Source organism: Fusarium sambucinum, chromosome II, assembly GCF_050947815.1.
Source record: "Fusarium sambucinum isolate potato_lamoka chromosome II, whole genome shotgun sequence".
Lineage (NCBI taxonomy): Eukaryota > Fungi > Ascomycota > Sordariomycetes > Hypocreales > Nectriaceae > Fusarium > Fusarium sambucinum.
In genome coordinates this window covers 7,083,681-7,106,566 of record NC_139293.1, presented here as the reverse complement: position 1 = coordinate 7,106,566, position 22,886 = coordinate 7,083,681, and the positions used below count along the sequence as shown (strand labels likewise).

General features: G+C 49.9%; 7 protein-coding genes across 7 annotated transcripts; 4 read left to right on the top strand and 3 right to left on the bottom strand.

The window, feature by feature from the left end:
- Window positions 1-367: 367 nt before the first annotated feature.
- On the top strand, window positions 368-6,732 carry FSST1_009277 (SEN1 N terminal-domain-containing protein; the record flags this gene model as incomplete). The annotated part of the gene is made up of 4 exons (XM_083226236.1): window positions 368-4,440; window positions 4,485-6,321; window positions 6,375-6,593; window positions 6,652-6,732. 4 exons carry the CDS (start codon window positions 368-370, stop codon window positions 6,730-6,732), a joined length of 6,210 nt encoding a protein of 2,069 aa, XP_083085238.1.
- Window positions 6,733-9,384: 2,652 nt separating this feature from the next.
- Window positions 9,385-11,829, top strand: FSST1_009276 (uncharacterized protein; the record flags this gene model as incomplete). Its single annotated transcript, XM_083226235.1, has 1 exon — window positions 9,385-11,829. One exon carries the CDS (start codon window positions 9,385-9,387, stop codon window positions 11,827-11,829), a length of 2,445 nt encoding a protein of 814 aa, XP_083085237.1.
- Window positions 11,830-12,619: 790 nt separating this feature from the next.
- Window positions 12,620-13,438, top strand: FSST1_009275 (uncharacterized protein; the record flags this gene model as incomplete). Its single annotated transcript, XM_083226234.1, has 1 exon — window positions 12,620-13,438. One exon carries the CDS (start codon window positions 12,620-12,622, stop codon window positions 13,436-13,438), a length of 819 nt encoding a protein of 272 aa, XP_083085236.1.
- A 252-nt stretch (window positions 13,439-13,690) lies between these two features.
- On the bottom strand, window positions 13,691-14,982 carry FSST1_009274 (uncharacterized protein; the record flags this gene model as incomplete). Its single annotated transcript, XM_083226233.1, has 2 exons — window positions 13,691-14,848; window positions 14,911-14,982. 2 exons carry the CDS (start codon window positions 14,980-14,982, stop codon window positions 13,691-13,693), a joined length of 1,230 nt encoding a protein of 409 aa, XP_083085235.1.
- Window positions 14,983-17,552: 2,570 nt separating this feature from the next.
- FSST1_009273 (translation initiation complex factor eIF1A) lies at window positions 17,553-18,279 on the top strand (the record flags this gene model as incomplete). The annotated part of the gene is made up of 3 exons (XM_083226232.1): window positions 17,553-17,573; window positions 17,731-17,889; window positions 17,986-18,279. 3 exons carry the CDS (start codon window positions 17,553-17,555, stop codon window positions 18,277-18,279), a joined length of 474 nt encoding a protein of 157 aa, XP_083085234.1.
- Window positions 18,280-19,046: 767 nt separating this feature from the next.
- Window positions 19,047-21,044, bottom strand: FSST1_009272 (WASP family protein; the record flags this gene model as incomplete). The annotated part of the gene is made up of 3 exons (XM_083226231.1): window positions 19,047-19,075; window positions 19,133-20,768; window positions 20,835-21,044. The coding sequence occupies 3 exons, from the start codon at window positions 21,042-21,044 to the stop codon at window positions 19,047-19,049; spliced, it is 1,875 nt and encodes a 624-aa protein (XP_083085233.1).
- A 1,343-nt stretch (window positions 21,045-22,387) lies between these two features.
- On the bottom strand, window positions 22,388-22,649 carry FSST1_009271 (uncharacterized protein; the record flags this gene model as incomplete). Its single annotated transcript, XM_083223889.1, has 2 exons — window positions 22,388-22,549; window positions 22,623-22,649. The coding sequence occupies 2 exons, from the start codon at window positions 22,647-22,649 to the stop codon at window positions 22,388-22,390; spliced, it is 189 nt and encodes a 62-aa protein (XP_083085232.1).
- Between the last annotated feature and the right edge of the window lie 237 nt (window positions 22,650-22,886).

Sequence of the window (22,886 nt, the reverse complement as noted above, 5' to 3'; positions counted from 1 at the left end):
GTTCAATTACATTGACTCATTTCTCTCCAGTTCATCACTCCTTTGTTTCTCAACGCCATCGGCTAGTGACCCTCCAACGGGTTGTTTGATTTCAAAATTGGAAGTGCCCCTAGCAACAACGACCTTTCAATGCCGACATAGATTTTTATTCCCAACCATTCGACGACTACTCGCACTACCAATAAATCCACGGCACCGCCCGTAAACGAGAACCTAGAGTCGGCCCAAAAACCTTTGCTCGCATATCCGTCGCATCGCACCTGCGAAACCCATCACCCTACTGTTATCCCGTTCAAAACCCCGAGGCCTTGTTCCAGACACGATCCCGAGAGATGCGCAAATGCATCAATAAATTAGAAATTTCATAATGGATCTTCACGAAGAACTCACTCAGTGGTACGAGAAAATACAAGCCTTTGACAACGAATGCCATCTGCTGTGCCCTCGTATCAACGACGAAGACAACGAAAATTACAGGATCCAACATGACCCTGAATCGGCCATCTCGGAAGAGGAAAAGACGAAACGAATCGAACAAGGACGAGTGCGCCTGGAAGTTACGTACTGGAACTGCTTGATCTTTGGATTTGATCTAGACAGTCAAGGAAAATGGGGGAAGCAGCTTGGAGACCGGCTTAACACCTGCCTAAAACACTGCGCAGACTGTGTCTACAACTGGCACATGAACCGCCGACCTCTTCTGCAACAGTTCCAGGATCGGTGGAGTGAAGATGTTGCCGCCGAAATCAAGTCCATGCTTGAAGGCAAAGATATCACGCGGATCGACTTGAGTTTGCAATGGGCCAAGAAAACTATCGAGACTATCATAGCAACCTATTCTACCTTCAAGAAGTCACAGCTTGGCGAACATTTGTCAGAGGTCCACATTGCTGTTTATGAGGCGTTGTGTTGCATGCCCTACATGGAGGATCCAGAGCGACGGACTACATTTCAATTTGTTTTCCAGCGCCTCCAAGGGAAGAGTGGACTCAAACTTGGAACCAAGGAGCCCCTGCCGGGAATGACATACTTCATCTTCGACCTCAGGAACCAAGACCGACGCACATGGGCAACAAGCAACTATCAGAATCTCGACAGCAACTCCATGACGCTCGACCAATTCGACTGGGCTGTTAGTGGTGGCCTCTCAAGAGCCATTGACGATATCAGCAGAAGAGACACGCTCGTCCCAGAGTCATGGCCCGATATTGAGCAGTTCTGGCAAAGCTTCACAGAAATAATGAGAACGCTGAGTGCAGATGTCATCCTTCAACGCCTACGGAACCTAGAGCTCAAGCCCGGGAGTTTGAGTATATACGACCTTCTCTTTCGTCACATTCAGGATTGTCCAGCAGAAAGTGTCTTGGTTAGCAACATCATTGTCTTGACAAATTTCTTCAAGAAAGCGCCCAGGGCATTTTGGGACGTCATTGGCGATGCTCGGCCTACTGTTATCCCTGATCTAGTCTTGAAAAGTCGAGTCTACAAGAACTTACTCCGTCAATCACTGGACAACTGCTGGACTGGGTTTGACAGTGGCGCATCCGACGCACCGTTCCCTACCTCTTGGGTTAACCCATGGCTACAGTCTATCCAGCGTGATCATAGATATGACGCTTGTGATGGCTTTATGCACACTCTACTCGAGACACTTGCCAAGGATCAGACTATAGGAGAACCAGGTCGTGCGGCCTGCGTTCGAGCTGGGTTCGATGCATTGCAGCTCACTATGTCTACATTTGTTGACCAGGAGACCAAAATCGGTGCCGGTACCACTCACCTCTACGCTTGTTGCGCATTTAACCTACCTATGAAATACAAAGACCTCATCCTCCGAAACCTGCGTGCACCTGGGCAAGAACGGGAGGGTTGGCAGACCTTCCAAGTGGCAAACGCGGCCAGGAAGGCTATGCAAACTGCCATGAAACTCGATATGAAGATATTTGCAGAAGAGTATTCAGCATGTCTCGATGGAAAACAGCTTCAGGCAGCCGTCATCAGGGACTCTAAGGTTTTCTGGCAAGGTGTTGTTGAGATGTTTGATGTGTCAAGTGAGCAGATCGACCTCGCTAAAGATATCATTTTGTCCTTGGAGCCACTGGTTGGTGTTGAGCAAGTCAGAGCTCTGAAGGGCAACGATCAATTGAGTGACTCGAGCAAGAACTTCAACAAATCCCTAAGCGAAACGGTGGATATCCTTGGAAATCTACTCGGTCGTGTATCTGAATTGGACGCCACAGACTTGAATACTCTTTTCAATGACCGACTGGCGTTTCAGGGAACTATAGCGCTATCGACTCACGGAGAATCGGCGCTTGCTGAAGCAGCTTCTGAATTGCTTAAAAGCTGGACTGGAGAATTATCCCAGAGTGGCGCTTTTGAACAGATGTCCCAGCTTCACCCCGACCAAACGCTGTCGTCCATAGTATGGGCCTTAGAACGAGTTCTGAAACCGCCTTACCCCTGGGGGCCTATTCGGCCTATTCTCAACATGAGTAGAGACATCCTTCGCGGATTGACTGATCCGATATCTGGAGTTCTGCGGGTCAAAACACTTGAGCCTATGTCAGCTGCTAAAGTCTTGCGGTGGTGGAACGAACAATGGCGGTTTGTGTCTACAGCATGCAGGAATATCGATGGATGGTCTCGGTACATCCAGAACGCTGTCATGACAGAGTTTTGCCGAGAGATCATGGAACTTGCTGAAGCTTTGGTTGCGGAAGACGGCTTGATTACCTCTGCCATCTCCAAGGCGCTCAGCAAGAGTGAAGAGGACACCATGACTTCAATCCTTGGTGCACCGAAACAGTACTTTTCTGGCATGGAAATCATGATCCGTCTGAAGGACAAGTGGCTTGTTGATGTTACCGTAAGAGTCATCTGCAAAATTCTGACCCGACTCCGGGAAAACAAGCTTGAAATTGCCCCAGCATCCCGCAAGCTCATCACCGATGCCTGCTTGCCTACTAATATCCCTGGAAAGTATGTTAGGTCGACCAATATGACCGACCAACAACGAGCAGAGCTCCTCCAAGCTCTTGGACAATCGGACGAGGAGGTGCAAATCTTCCAGCTGGGATTCGCTGAGAAGGGACCACCATCGTCTAAACCCAAAGATACTGTCAAGAAGCAGAGCAAGATCGATGCTTGGTCAAAATCTGGGACCTCATCCAGTGGCACCATCACAACACCATCATCCAGATCTAACCGTGATGATGTGCATGACCTTAGTAGATCTATTGACAGTCCCATACTCAAGCAGCTGGACGCCCAGAAAGCTAGAGAACAGGCAAGAGCCAAATCAAAGACCAACGCTATGCTCAAGTCTAAGTCGAAGGTACCTGACCAGAAAGCTATCTCCGCTCTGAAAGAGAGTAGACAGAAGGAGAAGCTTGAAAAGCAGAAGCGTGATGCTGCAGCCATTGCGAAGGCTAAGGCTCTCAGAGGAGAGACTGTACCTGGTGAGGGCTCAGGCTTGCTTGGTCTCGGCCTCAGCGGGAAAGACCACGGCAAGAGCGAGATAATGGTCAACAGTTCGGATGAAGAATCTGATGAGGACGAAGAGGACGAAGAAGATGCCGATAACGAACTCGCTGCCCTAAGCACCGGAGGTCTGAAGACCATGGACGAGGCCGAGAAACGCCTTTCAAAAGCCATGCAAGATATGATTCGTAGACCGGTTAAGAAGGTTAGACAACAGCGCTCAGTCAAAGAGATGAGAGCCAGACTGATTCCGCCTATGGACCGACTGCACAACACCATCCTATCTTGGGATATCTTCCATGGCGGTAACGATCCCCCGAAGGGCCCAGTTGCATCCGAGGTTGCTACCAAGTATTCAAACCCCAAAACTTATCAAGACACCTTCTTTCCACTACTAGCCTCAGAAGCCTGGCGGTCTTTCGTCACAGCCAAGGATGAGATAACATCCCAAGCCTTCGGCATGAAGATTGCAAGTCGTGCTAGCGTCGACAGCTACCTGGAGGCGACGTTCACGATGCCCGTGGTTCAGAACCGGGAACGTGGTGTTTCTGAGGGGGATATTCTCCTCGTTTCCGAAGCTGAAAATCCGTTGGGAGACCAGACAGCTCGACATTGTTTGGCCAGAGTTCATCGTATCACCTACAAAAGAGAGTTGATCGAGATCACATACCGTGTGGCTTCTCGAAACAACCCTATGACACAGGTACTGACCCCTAACGTAAGCGTGTTTGGAGTGAAAATTACCAACATGACTACAATCGAGCGAGAGTATGCTGCTCTGGAAAGCTTGCAGTATTACGATCTGATGGACGAGATTCTGAATGCGAAGCCGTCTCCTATTCTTCGATATGATGAGGCGAAGATTAGCAACTGCATGCAAAACTATTCCCTGAACCATGGACAAGCTATGGCTGTTTTGGGTGCGCACGACAATGATGGTTTTACTCTTATTCAGGGGTAAGTTGCTCTATTACAATCTTTTTCAAAACTGACGCAAGTAGTCCACCTGGCACTGGAAAAACCAAGACCATCGTTGCCATGGTTGGCACTTTACTCTCTGAACAACTCAGCCAAGCTGGCAACCAAGGTATCCCTGTGGGTGTCCCCGTACGACCAACTGGCCCACAGACGGCAATCAACCAAAAGCGATCCAAAAAGCTTCTTGTTTGCGCGCCCAGCAACGCTGCTGTAGACGAACTAGTGCTGCGACTGAAGGCTGGAGTCAAGACAATATCAGGCAAGACCAAGAATATCAACGTGTTACGACTTGGTCGAAGCGACGCTATCAATGCCGCTGTTAGAGATGTAACTCTGGACGAGCTTGTCAAGGCCCGCATGGAGAGCGACCAAACCAAGGACAAGGCCAAGGCCGACCGTGATAAGCTTCACGAGGATGCTGGAAAGATCAAAGAGCAACTAGCAGTCCTTCGACCTCTCATGGAAGCATCAAAAGGCCACGAGGACCGAACGACTTACAACAAACACTCCCGAGAGTTTGATGCGTTGAAACGACGTCAGATGGACATCGGAAAGCAAATCGACGCCGACAAGAGCAGCGGCAATTCGGTAGCTCGAGAGATGGAACTACGCCGCCGACAAGTCCAGCAAGAAATCTTAAATAATGCCCAAGTACTATGCGCTACTCTGAGTGGTAGCGGCCACGAAATGTTCCGAAACCTGGATGTCGAATTTGAAACGGTCATTATTGACGAAGCTGCTCAGTGTGTAGAGCTGAGTGCCTTGATCCCCCTCAAGTATGGTTGCTACAGGTGCATCCTTGTCGGCGACCCTAAACAGTTGCCCCCCACAGTCCTCTCCCAGTCCGCAGCGAAATTTGGTTACGACCAAAGTTTGTTCGTCCGGATGCAACAAAACCACCCCGACTGGGTTCACCTGCTGGACATGCAGTACCGTATGCACCCTGAAATTAGCATGTTCCCTAGTCGTGAGTTCTACGAAGGGCAACTTGCTGATGGCCAAAACATGCATGAACTCCGACAACAGCCATGGCATCAGAGTGCGCTACTTGGACCTTACCGCTTCTTTGATGTACAAGGTGTCCAGGCGCGAGGTCACAAGGGACAATCTCTAGTCAACACCAAGGAGCTGGATGTCGCCATGCAAATGTACGATCGCTTCAGCAACGAATACGGAGAGTGCGACCTAACAGGCAAAATTGGTATCATCACACCCTATAAGGCCCAGCTCTATGAGTTGAGGAACCGTTTCCGATCGCGATATGGTGAGAGCATCACGGACATTATCGAGTTCAACACGACAGATGCATTCCAGGGTCGTGAATGTGAGATTATCATCTTCTCATGTGTTCGTGCCAGTTCTACAGGTGGTATTGGTTTCATGACTGACATCCGGCGTATGAATGTCGGTCTGACTCGTGCTAAGTCGTCCCTTTGGATTCTTGGAGACTCGAGAGCACTTGTTCAAGGCGAGTTCTGGAAGAAGCTCATCGAAGATGCTCAGTCCAGAGATCGGTACACGAAGGGTGACATCTTGTCGATGTTCAGGAAACCTTTGGAAAAGGCCAGGCCTGGCACTTACATTCTGCCACCTAAAATCCAAGACCGAGAGGTTGTGATCCGAGATGCATCACACGCAATGTCCTCGGTGCCTTCTTCTCGGTCGAATTCGCCGAATAGCGTCGCAGCTCAGAAATCAACACCCGCGCCACGGATACCTGGCATTGGAGGAAGTGATGAAACAGAAATTGTACCGCGGTCCGCTGGACCTCCTGTTATTCATACGCCAAGCACATCTGGGGGAGAAATAAAGAAGCGGCCACACGAGGGGCAGGAGACAAATCAGCCATTGTCCAAGAGGGTGCGTTAACAAGGCTTAACAGTTCTTTCGTCTATCAGCTAACGGTTATACAGATAGCGAGTGACACCAAAGTTCGAGGCAGCGGTCTCATGAGCAAATTTGGGCAGAAGCCGCCCCGGCCGCCCAGGCCCCCCACAGATCCTTCGGCAATGTCGGTGATGGGATTAGTGCCTCCCGAAAGACCACCTCCTGCCTGTATACCTACTAGCCCAAAAATCCCGACTGAATCTCCAAATCAAGGCCACCGACAGTCTTTGGATGGAAATCGCCAGGTACGATGAGTAACTGACTACAAGACTTAATTAGACATTTGACTTACATCAGATTTAGCAAGCCAGACGTCCACCTGGTCCACCACCGCCATCTCGGAAGAAGGCCAAGCCAAGTCTCTTCGTACCAAAGAAACGGTAAAGAGGGGCAATTTGTTCATTAGAATAAAGGGGTTATAGATAGTCGAAGCATTTTACGGGCGTTGGAGGAAGATGGGCATCATTTTCCCTTCGAATGGGGGAACATTCATGATTGGCAGTGGAAGAAGCTGCAAAGGTTGCAGCCTTCATTTAATTGGAGATGCTCTAAATAATTGCTTTACTCTTGGCTCGGGAGTATGATTCGAAGCCAAGCTACAAGATAGTCTGGCGAGTACATGCGCGGGTGGATTTAGGGTGATTGACATGCGAGGGAGTCCTCTTGATAACGTGTGACTGAACAAGCCGAACAGGCTCTGAAGCTAGAAGGCGCATATCACAACACGGCTTGATGATGAACTATGGTAGTACTGGGGATTCTATTCTCGACCACGTAAAGTCGGTGCGTAGAAAATCCCTGCACGACTTGAGACTTGAATCAAACTCGATTTTCCTCAAATCAAGCCTGATGAAGTTGTTTTGTGTCACGTGACGTGAAACAAAACACCAAGGTCTGGGTGCTTACGCAAATGAGCATGGTTCAGCTCGCCTAACCATCCGTTAGTGAAGACGATCTCCAAGAGCCAGGGTTTTGTCATCTCACTTAACAGGGGCCAGTAGCAAGGGGCCCTAGCAGAAGACAGGGTCAGGTCAGGTATTGTAATGTCCGATCCTAGTTATAGTCATCCATCACAAGAACAAAGTTGTGCACCTACACTATCATGGTCGGTGCAACATGACAACAAATTCGAGGCGTGCGTACGGATACAATAGAATAATGATGTAAAGGGCCCGCGATAGCTTAGGCGCTGACGACAGAGTGTGAGCTTTCTTATTAGTCTCCCTGTGGCTTTTTGTTAGAGAGGGCTGGCAAGCCAAGATAGATTAGCAACGGCCATGACGCTACTGTGCAGCTGCACCTGAAAAGACTACCCAGGCACACAAATTGCTTTCCCCCTACTCGGTAACTTGGCAAAGCGAAGGCGCTAACGGTTTCCCGCAGATGAGATCGGCGGTGGCTTTTCCGGGACATGATGAGAAGAGAGCTGAAAAGGAATGATTCCCTCCCTCACCCTCTTGGGACTTGAATTTGTGGTTGAGATGGGAGGAAACTGCTGTTGCGTTCGCGTACGATGTTAAGTTACACCTTCAGGTGGTGTAACGAATAATACACACACCATGAGTATAGAACAAAATAAGACAGCCATGGTATAATAATCCTAGTCAGGTTGTTGTTGTTTCCGCACTGGCCAATCTTTTTCACATTGTGTCTGTTCACACGACCCAGCAGTTCCACCACGATTTACTCACAGTTTAGCGGTGACGACAGTACTGACTTCACCTTGCTTTTTCTTGATAAATAGATAAAGTTTATGGAAGAGGCTGGGGTTTAAGACTTTGCTTTAACAGTAATGTCTTGCAGTGGTGGGATAAAGAGACATTCTTAATGCATAGATCTATAATTCATCGAGGGGGCAGAGAAGAAGCAAAAAGAAGCAAATGTGATAGGAATGGGGCTAGACATGGGGCTGGAAAATGAGATCTCCAAAGCAAATACGACTACCTAGGCAGGAAACTACCTAGGTAGTTTACAGAGTACGTTGAGTGGATTTGTACCTATGTATAGTAAAAGTAATCAACTCCAGGTACTGTGCAGACGCTGATCATGGTCGTAACCCGAATAGCCGGGCGACCTGGCTTCGTTTCCTTCGTCATTGCAACCTTCAGAAGGGACAGAAAAAGGAACGAGAATAACGACAGAGATTAGCTGGGCTTAGAACAAAGGAGACGATCTCCCTTCTGACAGAGCGACCCTGATTGGAGAGTTTGGCCAAAGGGTTTCCGCCTCCTCCCATCCATTAAATGGAATAATTAACATTGGACCCAAAGCTAGAGGTAATAGCGGCAATCTTGGCCTTTGGTGGCTGTCCAGGGTTCTACAGGGAGTGACGGCATTTTTCTGTTTGTCTTGTGAGGGGCCTGAGAGGAAGAAAAGAAGGGCCCTGATTCTGAATTGGGTTGGATTAGAGTGGACTGTGTTATGCTGGGCTGAGCCGTGACATGGATATGGATGTGAAAGACTAACAAAGATGGGATTAAGTTATGGGACGTGGGCATAACGAGGCGTCACTCCCCCAGTCTTGCAGTTAATTTATTACCAAGGTAGCCTCTTTCTTTTCTTTTTGCAACACAATCACTTCTCAACTTCTTCATCTTTGTCATAAGCTTCGCCCTTCATTTCTAGTCACAGAGTACCGAAATACCTCCTTGTGGCTTTCTAGTTCATCATTGTCTGTCTATTATACGATCTCCAAGTGACACAGGTTACCTGCTCATCTCCACTATCACGCATTCTCCCGTCTGCATTCTCCCGTTTCCCTATCCCCCCAGAGGAGGAAGGACACGACAAAAGCCCCAATAGCAGAGACCATACTGCACGTACGTAAGGCCAGCTGAACCAGGATCTTTTTTCTTCTTCTTCCTTCTTTTGCACACATCCATGCTGACACAATACTATAGGTCATCGTCTTGTCTCTCCATGGATGCGAGTGCATCGTTTGGCAAGAGCGCCTAGACAAACAAACAAAACCAAATCAAATCAAACAATCAAGCAATCGATTATCTAGACCCATGTTTCATTGATTGTTGGCCCGGCATGGCTCAAGTTACTGGCCTCGATCCTGAGGCCTCTGTCACGTCGGGCAATGGCGCTTCCTATCCTCGCACAGTCCCTCCGGGTTTTTCTTCTCCATCTGCATCTGATTATGCGTCTGCATCTGGCTCCAAGAGGCTGAACCGACGTTCGTACCAGAATCTGCCGCGCTCGAGCTCCCAGTTCCAAGTACAAGCACGTACCCGGCCAAGAGCAAAGTCTGCGTCAAACCTGTCTGCCCGACCCAGTCAGGACCAGGACGTGCGATTCAACGACGACACTTTTGTCGGCGAGAAGGAAGATGACGGCGAACCGCATGATGGCATTGCAGAGCTAATTGACTTCCTGAGGAATCACAGCCCGCCGTCTGGTAACTTCATGTCTATCCCTGACGATATCTCCCCCGAAGACAGGGGGCGATGGTACAGGCTACGGAAGCTAGGCAAGAGAAGCAAATCATTTTCCAAGTCGCCTCAGACAATTCGCCTCCCAGACTCAGCTGTCTCAGGCACCACGATAGGGGGACACAGGCATATCGCAATATCTATCCCCTTGGACGCCTCGCCATTTGGTCGAACACCTAGGTCTCAGTATCCTGTTTACCAGCAAAGAAACGCCAGACCCCTTAGTTCCCAGTACGGTCCCACGAGAGCCGTCGTGAACGACAAGGGTGTCGTGACAGTATTGCGCACCGTCAAAGAGGATCGGGAGACGAGTCCTTCAGTGAGCCCAGCAAATTCTCAGCCCCTTCTGTCTTCAGTACCCCAAGGATTTTCGAATACCACAACTGGAGGACGATTTCATCCAGGGACTATTAATAGCAGCAACCAGACAAGGTCACCAGAGCACTCGAACGTTATGGCGACACCTCCTCCAAGGGTCGTCTCCTCGGAGCAGGTCAGACAAGCTAACGAGCAGTCCCGAGGATTTCAAAACCATGAGCAAGGCAATACGTCCACAGCGAACCCGACTCAGCATGAACGAGCTCCGTCACGAAACTCTAACTCAGCAGGGGGTCGCTTCGTACATCTCGGTGACCTGTCGATCGACACCATGATGTCTCAGCCAGTAACGACGGATATCAAGTCAGAATCTACTTCATCTGCCCGTCCTGTCTCCCGAGACGGATCCTACCAGCATTCACTCTCTAAAAGCATCATGACTACCAGCGACAACGACCCTGTGGTTGCAGAGGCCAGGCCAGTCGAGGCGAAGTCTGTTGCAGCCAGAGAGTCGCGTATACAACCACCAACCAAGCAGTCTGGTGAACATCATGTTACTATCATCACGAAAAGCCCGCTTCGTGTATCTCGGGACTATTCTACCCAAAAAGGTAGCGAGGAGTCACCCTCTTCGTCGTCCAAATCACCCCAAAATCGTCGCGACAAAGTAAAGGACAAGAAGAAGAGGGACCTTGAAGCTGCTTCTTTGAAGCGACGCAGTATGCTGGTCATTACGCCAGAACCCAAGCAGGAATCTGACCAAGATACCATTAAGGAGATGCCTGAGGATGATGCAGATGAGCCCCCGCCTGTCCCTTTAAAATCACCCCAGAGACAGAGCATCTGTCCTATTATGGTCGTCGCAAACGTTACGCCATCGCCTCCTCCACCAACTAGCATCAGCACCTTTCCCGAGAAGAGGGATAGCGCGGATTCCGAAACCATCAAGCCTCTCTCAAAATCCAAATCGGGTGGAGTCAGCTTCCTGATTGGAGACGAAGACACAGCCAGCCGGCCAATTCCACCCTCTCCCGTTTCTTACATGAACGGATCTCCAACACCGCCTCAGTCAGCTCGATCATCGCCAATTCACGAGCAGAGGTCTCAAGACCGAACCTCTCTCTCTCGACGTCGGGAATGGAACGCCGCACGAGATATTGAGCGCAAGCGTAAAGAAGCGGCATCCAGCAGCAGCCCCCAACCCAGAGCGAGAAGAGCGACTACAGGCCGAGACGAAAATGATGACAAGACAACTGGCGCAGAGGTTCTTCGACGATACGAAGCATACCGGGAGTACCGTATCAGGGAGATGGAACGCCGTGTTCGACGACTAGAGCGCAACGGAGACGTATGGCTACGAGCGCTTGTGCCAGTACTAGACAACCTCAATCGCACACTTGCCAGCTCTCAGGATGATAAGACCAGCAAAGCACAGGGATGGGTCTCTGACGACGATGACAAATCAAAATCGCCAAAGCCATCGCCGATTAGGCCATCGAGTCGAGGTCGGATGATGACCAGGGCAGGCACATCGGAGCGAGAATTCCTGGAGCAACTTGTGAGGACAAGGGAGGAGCTTGAAGCTGGGAGCATCAGTGACGACATGAGCGGATTCGATACCATTGAACCTCTCATGAGGGAATTGGCTGGACGATCTCGACTGAGCTTTGAAGCACGATCATTGGGAATGGACGACGAGGTATTGCTGCAATCGCTCTCCCGTTAGTCAAACGTCAAACGAGAGGATAGGGGTATTATCTAATCATATGGGACGGATTTTAAGATTTTGCATTTATATGCAGTGGGATTTATTTGGTTTGTTCGAAGAAAATGGAGCGAAGCGTTTGGACTTGAAAACATTTCAACATTTTATATAGCATACCTACCTGTTATGCACTCGACGTGCGCTTTCCTATTTAACGCCTCTTACGAATCACTCTAGAGCATCATTTTTGCCATTAGTTATTTGTCTTATTTATATAATCAATTTAGTTATACTGTTGTCAATCATCTCCTGTGAAGTTAGTAAATTGTGGTATTCGACCAGGAACCAACTACCTTGCTTAGTTCAACGGTCAACGCATAACAAGCTCGCTCATATGCTCAAGGCATTAACGCCCCAAACAGCCGCGTTCTCTAAGCTTCAACTTTATACACTCTAGAAACTATTGAAGGTTGGGTTGGAGAATGAGCTCTTGGTTATGCCCAATTGGGTATCAAGCATCTGCAAGTAGATCGGGGCCCGCGCGACTGAGATCTTGACCTTGCATGACGTATTTGGCGTGTTCGGGGATATTCTCAACCTTCCGGGGACGTCTCATTAGTAGGTCTATGCATCATTGAAAAGATGAGCTGCCAAGAAGTTGTGCGATTGGGACAGAATCCAAATATGCCATCGTGAACATCTATGAATTATCCAATAAATAAATTACTTTACCTCATTTACTTTCGGTGATCAATCTTTGAAGAGTTCCAAGTCATATACGAACGTATTTTCATACCTACCAACACAGAAAATGAGCAAACCATGGATTTTTGTCTCACCTTCAACCAGAGGTATTGGCTATGCTCTTACTCGCCATCTCCTCCAAAAGACATCCCTTCCTATTCTCGCAACGGCCCGTCTCCGCCACGACCCAGAAGATGTAAAAAGAGCACTTCTCGAGGGCCTCCCCGAGAAAGACAATCTTGCCAAACGCCTCTCAATAGTCCATGCAGATGTCACAGACGACAAATCTCTAAGCGACGCTGCATCGAGGGCCACGGAGCTGTTCCCTACCGACAAACATCACCTTCGTCTTGCATGCGCCGTCCCCGGTATCCTTAAACCCGAGAAGAACCCTAGTCAAATCGACGCCGATGCCAGTCTGGAGCAGTTCCGCGTCAACACAGTTGGCCCCCTTCTTCTCATCAAGCACTTTGATCAATTCCTCCCCAGACGCTCCACCAAGCTGGAACAGAGTCCAGAGAGTGACGAGGTCAGGATGCCACCACACTCTGTATGGCTCAGCATGGCTGCTCGCGTGGGTTCTATCTCGGACAACAGAGCTGGAGGTTGGTTCTCGTACCGAGCAAGCAAAGCAGGTGTCATCAGTGTGAGCAAAAGTTACGATATTTTCTTAAAGGGGCGAAGTGGTGACAGGGCAATTTCTATTGCTTATCACCCAGGAACAGTCAAGACGGATCTGAGCAAAGACTTCTGGAGTAGCACCAAAGCAGATAAGCTATTCAGTCCAGAGTTTGCGGTAGACAGGCTTGTTAGTGTCGCGACAGGCACGACACTGGATGGACGAGGGAAATGCTGGGATTGGGACTACAAGGAGATTCTCCCATAGATGAGACATGACAGTAGAGTTGCAATTTCGACGGAATCAAGCAGACAACGAGGACTTGTAGCAGTCATGAGAATAATAATAGATTAAATCAACATCTGCTGTGCCGTTACCCCCAGCCCTGGCCGACCTACATAACCGAACATAGTCATATATGAGACAATAAACAGCTGGACACAGCCGCGCGCTATCTGATAGAGTATACATTCAAAACCAAAAGTCAAGTCGCATCAATAAACCATCAAGTCTCTTCGTCTATAGCTCGACTTCTTGGAAAGATGCTCCATCAGGTGTTGGTGCAGTCTTTGCGGTCGTTTCGTCCTCTGAATCATCCTCCGACTTTTCTTGCTTATTATCCTGCTCAGCTTTGGCCGATTCCCCATTACTGGCTGGTCGCAGAGCAACCTTCTGTTCTTCTTTGTCCTCGAACCGTACCTTTTGTTCCTCTTGCGGCGACTTCATGGCCTTCTGTTCGACCTCCACATCGTCATCGTCTTCACTGCTGCTGTCGCTTGAGTTCTTCTTCTCGCCGTTCTCCTGGAGTTCCTCCATCTCCTTCTTTTCATTCTCTTCCTTCTCCTGTGTCTTGTCGTCCAGCTTCTCCTCTGATCGCGAAGCCGACTCGCCGTTCTGGCTGGGCGGCACGGGCAAGCTCTTCTCCTCCTTCTCGGGTGGTGGTGGTGGTGGTGGTGGTGTAGACTCCTCTGCTGGGGGGCCAGGTTTCATTGCATCAAGGTAGAACTTTGTGACGCCCAGAATACGGCCGCCCTTTTCACAGGCCTCTACCCATTCGGGACGTACAACAGGAATGTTACTCTCGACAGCCTTCTCCCATTGCTGTCCACGACCCTCAGTTGTGACGAAATGCGTCGTATCAATGCGGACTCCATCCACAAGCTTGGCTCCAATGCGCTCGACCGCCTTCGTCAGATTATCCTTGACAGAGCTTGGTAGTATACCAGTGGTAATGGTGATACCTCTCAAGTCTGTCATCTTGTGTGTGCGCACCGGTACGCGCTCGCTGACATAGGTACCTGCGCTCGTGCGTAGAACCAGGTGGAAGGTGTACTCGGTGTCGACAGCAAGGCCACTGATCTTTGTGCTATGCATTTGCAATGGGCGGGGAATGTTTCCGGCCTTCTGGCCATTTCGATAGAGGCTCAGAGAGATGAGGTCAGCGGTAGCAAGCTGGATAGGATCCCATTCCAGGACAACCGAAGTCTGAGTAGCATTGCGGCAGCGCAGCACGGGGGTCGTAGGCTCGGAAGCACCAAACGAATTGTAAATGCTGTCTTGAAGAGCACGGAATGCACGATCGGCGGCGTCTTCTTTGGTTGCGTTTTGCGAGACGTTGATGTCAACGATGCTGCCGGAGGAGATATTGGGGGGGAGAAGGATAGAAGGAAACTCGATCTACAAGCACAAGACATGTCATATTAGCAGATACCCAAGTGAGCGTTTCGGGTGTAGCTTACCAGGCGCTTGTCCGGTGTCAAAAGGACAGTAACGCCGGCATCGACCTTGCCGACAGTGAGAGAAACAAGCATCGCAGCTTAAGTCGCAGGGGACGAATTAGAGTGGTGACAGGGACAGGTTCTAGGAGAACACGCGAGCGCAATGGAAGTGAAACAAGGATATCTTCGATTAGGAGGAATTGTAAAGATAGACAACTGTAAAGTATGTCTCCGCTGTCTTCCTGCGCTGAGGAAGATGCTGTAGAGGAGAAGCAAGGGAGGTTGGTGATAATGGTAAGAACGTTGACGTGGAATCTCTGGGGCAGCTGTATTCGTATGGCACCTACCTAGGTAGGTACATCCAATGGAAGCCACTCAAACCAAGGACAAAGAGCTCGAGGGGTTTGGCGTGCCCGGGCTTAGGCACGGAACCGCGCGTGGCCAAGCAGGAACAACGGGCTCCTGAGGGGTGAATAGCCCCTGTATTTTAGGTCTCTAATAAAGCTTATACCCCTTGTGAGGCTCTCCAGCTAGCATTGCCCGGGAATTCTATCGCTAATTTAGAATGTAGTGTAAGAAATAGATGAGCAAAAAGCAGGCCTTGATACCAGTAATTTGACTTAATGATTTCGTCTCTTCCGCGGGTTATCAACAGTCAAGCTTTTGGCTATCCTAGGGACCTGGAGCTAGTTACGTTAGAAGAAAGCTTTTATCGTGCACACTTCCATGGAAGTGTTGTATGTATGTATCAAGTGTGCCGCCCCTTATCAAGCTACAGTACGTATTCTCAATTTAGCCCAGACATGGATGCTATATTACATAGTAGATACTTGAAGCCATTATTGTATCCCTGCATCAAAGGAATGAAGTTTAATTGAATAATCCGATATGAGCAGTGAAAATGTTCTAAACATAAACGGAGATCTGCTGTATCTTTCACAGCATAGCACAAGGCATTGGTATCAAAGTTTCCATAATATACACCAAATTCTCAACCATAACTCCGGCTAGCAAGCTTTTCTTCATAACAGTCATTGTCCCCTTCAATACTTTCGGGTCCATATCCAGGGCTCACTCAACAAGTCCTGGATAGAAGAAGCCTCGGGTTTTCGACATCAAAGAATGCCTACCGTTTTTTTCTCCGAAGCCGTCGGCGATCCTGTCTTCTTGGCGATTTGACGCAAGTGTTGCTGCCACCTTCTCTGCACTGCCTTTGCTACCGCTTCCCCGAGAATGTGGGCTGGAGCTTGACTGACACGCAACACGTCGAATATCTTTATCATGACAGTCCCTTTTGGGCCATCCATGGAAAACCCCAAGTCTTTTGCTGCCCTCCAAACAGCTCCCGATAACCTCTTCGCTATTAAGCTTTTCACAATAGCATGATCGCCGTGGGATGTCGTGTACACCCACAGTGGTTCCTCTTCCAACTTTTGTCGGTACTTCGACATGACTACGGGTAGCATTGAGGACCCTCCAGGCCTTAGATGTTGTAGGTCAAATGGATGTAATATGTAAAGAGGCCCGTACTGAATTTGGCAGCCGAAGAGAGCGCGGATTTGTTGGGTATCAGAGCCCAAGTCCAGGCCTTCAGCCTTGGAATTATCATACTCGATACCTGTCTCCTGGAGGAATGACCATACTTCTGGTGTGGTGTATAATCGGTTTGAAGATGAGATATGAGAGTGGGATGCTTGTTGTGGTACGAACATTTTGTATCGTTTCGCTTTCTTTTCTTGCCCGTGTTTTTGTGGATGCGTTCGTACATTTGCAGTCGATTGGGCCTGGCGCGATTTTGGTTTCCGTTTATCAAGCGCATCTTTCGTTGTGGAAGAGTAGGAACGGCATATGGGTAAGGGCATCGACCGTTGATACCTGCAGACTGAAGACGTTCGTGCTATTGACATGATGATTGCGGGAAAGTAGAGTTTTTTATCATGTTCTGCTTGTGGTCGCGGTGATAAAACAGAAGTCTCGGAGAGGTATCGATATTAAGTCGTAAGATAATGCGTCAGCAGAGTGGAAGTTTACAAAACGAACTATCGCAATCTAGGTACATGACGCCTGAGGGCCCGTCCGTGCGATTTCCAGATGTCCACCGATGACGCCACATGTGGCAGTGCATTAGGTCGACAACCTCAGTGACAGTGGTATCGGAAAAATTGGCGCTGGAAGCATAGGAGGAGAGACAGTGTTCAGTAGTGACTATAAGTGAATGCAGTAAAATGATTAAGATCTCACTGATTGTAGGGAGAGATTCTCATGTATTCATTGTTACTATCTCGATAATAGCTGTTGGATTCAACTTGACATTGGCAGCAGGTCGTTGAACAAAACTTTTCGCAGATCGTCTTTTAGTCTGTATGGTAACGAGATATACCTTTTTTCTTGAGCGTGTTTGCCGTGTCTTCAAAGTATCGTTAAACCACTCAGCCGCCACACTTTGACTCATAGTGGACTAGTACATAAATCACAAGCCAGTTGCCCCATTTTCCCTTGCCCAACCCAATCTTCCTCAGTCAGCAGAGTAGGTAGTTAACTTGAGGAAAAATCCACTTTCTGTCCAAGGCCCATCAACGACACTACAACATCATCACCAGCTTTCTTCTCTCCCCACCAAAACCTCTCTCCTTCACCAAACCCAAAAAGCATAAACCGCCAACATGCCTAAGAACAAGGGAAAGGTAAGCGACCCATTATCACTCATATCGTCGTCGTATTCTCGCTTCCTCTCTCTTTTCCTGGGTCGCATTTCCACGCGTGCGATCGCTGCCCCGCCCCCACTATCGTTGCCCAAGCTCTACCGTAATAACAAAGAAACAATCGCTAACAATTCTACAGGGTGGAAAGAACCGCAGACGTGGTACCAAGGAGAACGATGACCAGCGCCGAGAGCTCACCTTCAAGGAGGATGGTCAAGAGTACGCCCAAGTGATTAAGATGCTTGGAAACGGTCGTCTCGAGGCTCTGTGCTTTGACGGCAGCAAGCGTCTCGCCAACGTGAGTAACCCGAATCTCCGCTCCCGCCAAAATGTTCCGCAACAGACTCGTAGCTAGCACTCCTTCCCTACCGCACCATGCTAACCTCTATTGTAGATTCGTGGAAAGATGCGAAAGAAGGTCTGGATTAACCAGGGTGATATTATCCTCCTGTCTCTTCGAGACTTCCAGGACAACAAGGGCGATGTCATTCTCAAGTACACTGCCGACGAAGCCCGTACCCTCAAGTCCTACGGCGAGCTTCCCGAGAACGCCAAGATCAACGAGACCGATTCATTCGGACAGGGCGAGGATGGCGAAGCCTACTTCGAGTTCGGCGACGCTGACTCAGACGAAGACTCTGACGATGGTGCTGCTGGCAAGAAGGAGGTCGACATTGACGACATTTAAGCTCCTTCCTGGAATCACCAAATCCCATTCTCTCTCCACCGAGCCCCCGACCTGGTCCCGGATGCTTTACGCGTTCCTCGGCTGGCGTTGTTGATACTGTCTTCTCTCTCAAACCCGGAGCCGAGCACTAAAACTCTGTGCGTCGGGTCCCACGACAGTAGTTGCTGTGGAGTCATAGGCAGCCATGGTGGGAGGGACGTCATGGCGTGTCGCTCTCTTGTCGATTTACAATATCACGTTTGAGTTTTCTGTCTTGGTCTGTTATTAAGGTAGTTTTACTGGACGAGCATGGTTTTTTTCTTAACGCGTCATGATCATCGCATTCGTCTCAAAAGCACAGGGTTACTTAGACAAGACAAGAAAATGCACACAATTCTTTTATCAATATTTTTTTCATGCTTTCGCTACATCCAGGTTGTGATCAAAACAATGACAACATTGTCTGCTGTGTTCTTTATTCTCTCAATCTGGTGACCTTGGACAACTCCCCAACACCATGCAAGCTTTTCCTTGAAACCATAACCGCCGCACCTTGCCGTGCCAGTATTTACGATGGGTATAGACGCACGTTAGCTTTTTGAATACGTAGAGGCTTGAAAAACTGCGTCAGTCCGCGGCCGAGAAAACGCCTGCGACTGAATGATCTGAAATCACTACCACTATCCGAACACGCGTGCGTTATCAACACCGGATCGAGGAGGTCTTGCGGGCTTTGCTTGCTAGTTCTCTTCTTCCTTCTCTTAAGGTTTGCAGTTTTGTAACCTGCCTTACCAATCGTCGTTATCGCTTTCATCATCTAGACTAGGGTTAGCACTGTCTTCTTGATCAGTATAGAATTGGTAGCGAAACTTACCACTCTTCGACACCTTTTCCTTTCTCTTCTGCAGCGCCGCCGCAAGAGCATCAGCCATGCCACCGCCACCGCCTGAAGCACTAACAGCTGAGGCTGTAGCACTGTTTCCGCCAACGTCGCTACCACCAACTTGAGCACCACTACGATCGCGAATCTGCGTGCGATCAACCTTCTTGAGAGAGTGAATACCGCCAGCTTGTTGAATGCCTGCCAGCACAGCAGAGCGACTAGGGTCTCCTGCAGCGGGGGGAGCAGGGGCGCCGCCACCAGGAGGCATGGGAGGAGGAGGAGGAGGAGGAGCTCCAAGACCTCCTGGAGGTGGTGGAGGAGGAGCACCGCCGCTTGGGGGCATGGGAGGAGGAGGAGGAGGAGGAGGAGCTCCGAGACCTCCTGGAGGTGGCGGAGGAGGTGGAGGAGGAGGAGCACTGCTGCTTAGTGGCATAGGAGGAGGTGGTGGAGGAGGAGGAGGTGCGCCATTTGTTATTGGAGGCAATGGTGGAGGAGCTGGAGGGTGGGAGCTCGCGGCTGGGGGAGGAGGTACAGGCCGGGTGCTTGGAGGCGGTAGTGGTGGAGCTGAGCTTGTTGGCACCTTTGGAGGCAGAGGCGGAGGAAGAACTGCGGGGGGTTCGCTGCGCGGAGGAGGTGGAGGAGGAACCGATCCACGGCTGGGTGTTGGCGGGGGTACCCTTGAGCCAGGGAAAGGAGGAGGGACTCCAAACCTATGACTCTCGTTCTTCGTCGAGTCCATTGGAGTCTTTGCTGGTCGAGGAGGAGGTGGTGGTCCAGGGTTGGGTGTTGCTGGAACAGCTCGGGGGGGCTCAGAGTGAGCGAACTTGCCTGCATCTGCCAATGGCGGGGGCACGCCAAACTTGGGTCGAGGAGGTGACGGTGCTCGCTCAGGCGCAGTCTCGGCCTTGCCAGATCGTCTCGGGGCCGGAGGAGGTGGGGGTCCGCCTTTTCTCGGGGCCGGTGGCGCAGGAGGTCCATCTTGAGAACGGCCAGCAGACGGCGGAGGAGGAGGCGGTGGTGGAGCTCGAGAGTTTCGTCCATCATTACCATTGGCAGGTGAAGCTGGCGCTGGTGGAGGTGGTGGTGTTGAGTGAGGTCGAGAAGCCTTCTGTTGCTCCTCCCTCAAGAAGTCGACGATGAACTCCTGGTTCTCCTTAATGAAGTCATCTGTCAAACCCTTGTCCTGAAGATCCGCTCCAAAGTGCTCACGCCAAAGGGGATCAAAGGCATCCAAAAGAGAAAACTCCGAATGTCTGTGGCCATTGAGATTGGGCGTCGAGTTAATGACGTGATGTTGAATAGAATTTGCGGGCATTCGTGGAGACTCCGGCGGTGTCGGGCCTGTAGGATGATGGGTAGAATGGCGATGGCTGAACAATCCTCCCAGCAATCCATGCTTATGAGATGGTTGTGCTCCTCCTCCGAAGGGCGTTGCCTTTGTGGCTCGACTGGCGTTCTTTTCTCGCTCGTCCATTTTCTTTTTGAATTGCTTGGCCTCCTTCTCATCGACAAAGCTCAGGCCAGCCAAGCATTCCTCGAGTTCGAAGGTATGAAAGAAAGTTCGATCCTGGTTGTAGTTCCATGTGTCGAAAATCTCCTGGTCCCAAATCACTCCTCGGTTGGTGGGCTGGGCGAGTTAGCAAGCAATGGTTAGGAGTGGCATGGTAGCCACAAGACTGCATCATGAGCATACCGAGATATCGACCATCTTGATCCAGTACGTATTTCCAACTAGATCATTGACGAGCGCAACGGCTCCCTGTATCCCGGTATAGGTCCATTTTGAGCGATTGGGATAGGCGACATAGAGTCTAGCAACAGCGACGGCCTGGATCTTGTTGGACTGTTTAGGAATGAACCGTTTGACGGCATCCTTATCGTCGTCGTTGAGAATGGACGGCATTGCTGCGTCGCAATCGAATAGAGGTAGAACGAACCGGAGTCGTAATATCAAGTGTGTCGAAGATGTCGTAACGAAGGATATGAACGAAGGGTAAGACGAATTCGTCAGTCGTCGCCTCGGCTGAACGCGTGGAGTGGGAGTGGCGCTTGTCAAGCAAGTCTCTCCTCTTTCAGTGTCTTTTCAGAATCGCTTGGCGCTCGCGTGAGAATGCAATGCAATGTTTAAGAGGTTTCGCAGGTATTCTACCAAGAGAGCGTATGAGCGCCCGAGCTTCCGGGCTTGAGTGGTAAGGGATCCCTCTCGAATGGCGTAGGTGAGTGAGCACGGATAGTCGTCGCACGCACGTCAAAAGGTGTTCGTCCGTGGGGAACGGAACCAGACTGGGCCAGCGGTCGGTCGGTTAGAATGATGTGTAAAGAGACCACTCCAGGCCAAGACGGACGAGGACCAGCCACAATGGTCTAGGTAGCACTTGCAGAAGCTGACCACAGCCACAAATCGAAGCGGGGCAAACTACGTCTTCGTGCAGATGACAAAGACGACAGGTTTGGTTTGTTCTCTTGTTTGGAATGGGCAACGTTGACTTTATGGCGACAATTACTAATTATATGACTGTGACTGTGACTGTGCTTGTGCTTGTGGCATTCTATCACTACCTGACCAAGGTGTCCTGCGCAATGCAGCGGTCAACTCTCAAAGCTTCAGGTATCGAACTGTTCACCGCTCCAGCCACCTTACCAGGTTCTAGAAATTTCGCAGGGCAGCAGTAGGCGGGCAGTTGGGCAGCCAGAGGTTACCTAGCAAGTCAACCGCTGTCTTTTGGTGGAGCTGATAAGGGGCATGGCTTAGTGGGCATGTAAGGAGACAGACATGGAGGCTGTCGGCCTGGCTGTTCACTGATTAACAGGTACCTAAAGTGATTAACTACAAATACAGGAACTCAGGACAACTACAGCAAGTGTATCAAGTCAATGGGCTGTTACAGTAAGCAAAGTACTTCCAGCATCTGGATGGTGTCTCATAATTAACCACTGCATACCTAGAGAGCATTGTCTCGGATCCGAGGAGTAGAAGGGGGTATAGGCCGCAGTGGCATGGAAATCAACTAGAAACCAACTAGCTGCCCGCGTGTCGGGCTACATGTCAGTGGGGGCCTCTGAAGCTACCGTTGGTCAGTGCCATGATGTGAGCATGAAACCACGACTTGACAACAATGGACACGTTCATATGCAAATTACAAATAGCTGTCTAGCTGTGTTGTATTAAGTCGTAAAGTAATCCGTTCCCATATCTAGTCATACAATCATGTCGGCGAAATAGCATCTGTTGCAGAAGTCACCTGCTTATTTCTTGTTGAGAGCCTCCATCTTAGCCTTGCGCTCCTCCTTGGTACCCTCTTCTTGAGGCATATCCTTGGGCATGGCGGGTCCGGGGTGAGCGTTAAAGGCAGAGACCTTGTCCTTAGCTTCATCCTTGATGGGCTGAATGGAGAATTGCTTCTCGCCCTGTTTGAGGAGACGGTCAGTACCGTATTACATGACGCCGTATTGAAGCTCGCGCGTAGCTGGGCTGACTTACGTCCTTCTGTTGCTCGGTGCCAGTCATTTTGGTAGTTTGCTTTGTAGGTTGTTTTCGGTAAAAGAGAAAGGGTCTGTTGGAGTCAAGTTTTCTTTGTTGATTTAATATGATCTGGGATCGTAATGGATACTGCAGTCGGGGTTATCAACGTCCTTTTGTAGTCACCAGCCCTATCATGACCGATGACGTCGTCGCCCTACGTAAGACTATTCTGTGGCGCAAGTTGCGACGGGTAGAAACGCAAGCTCTCTGAGGAAGTGTCAC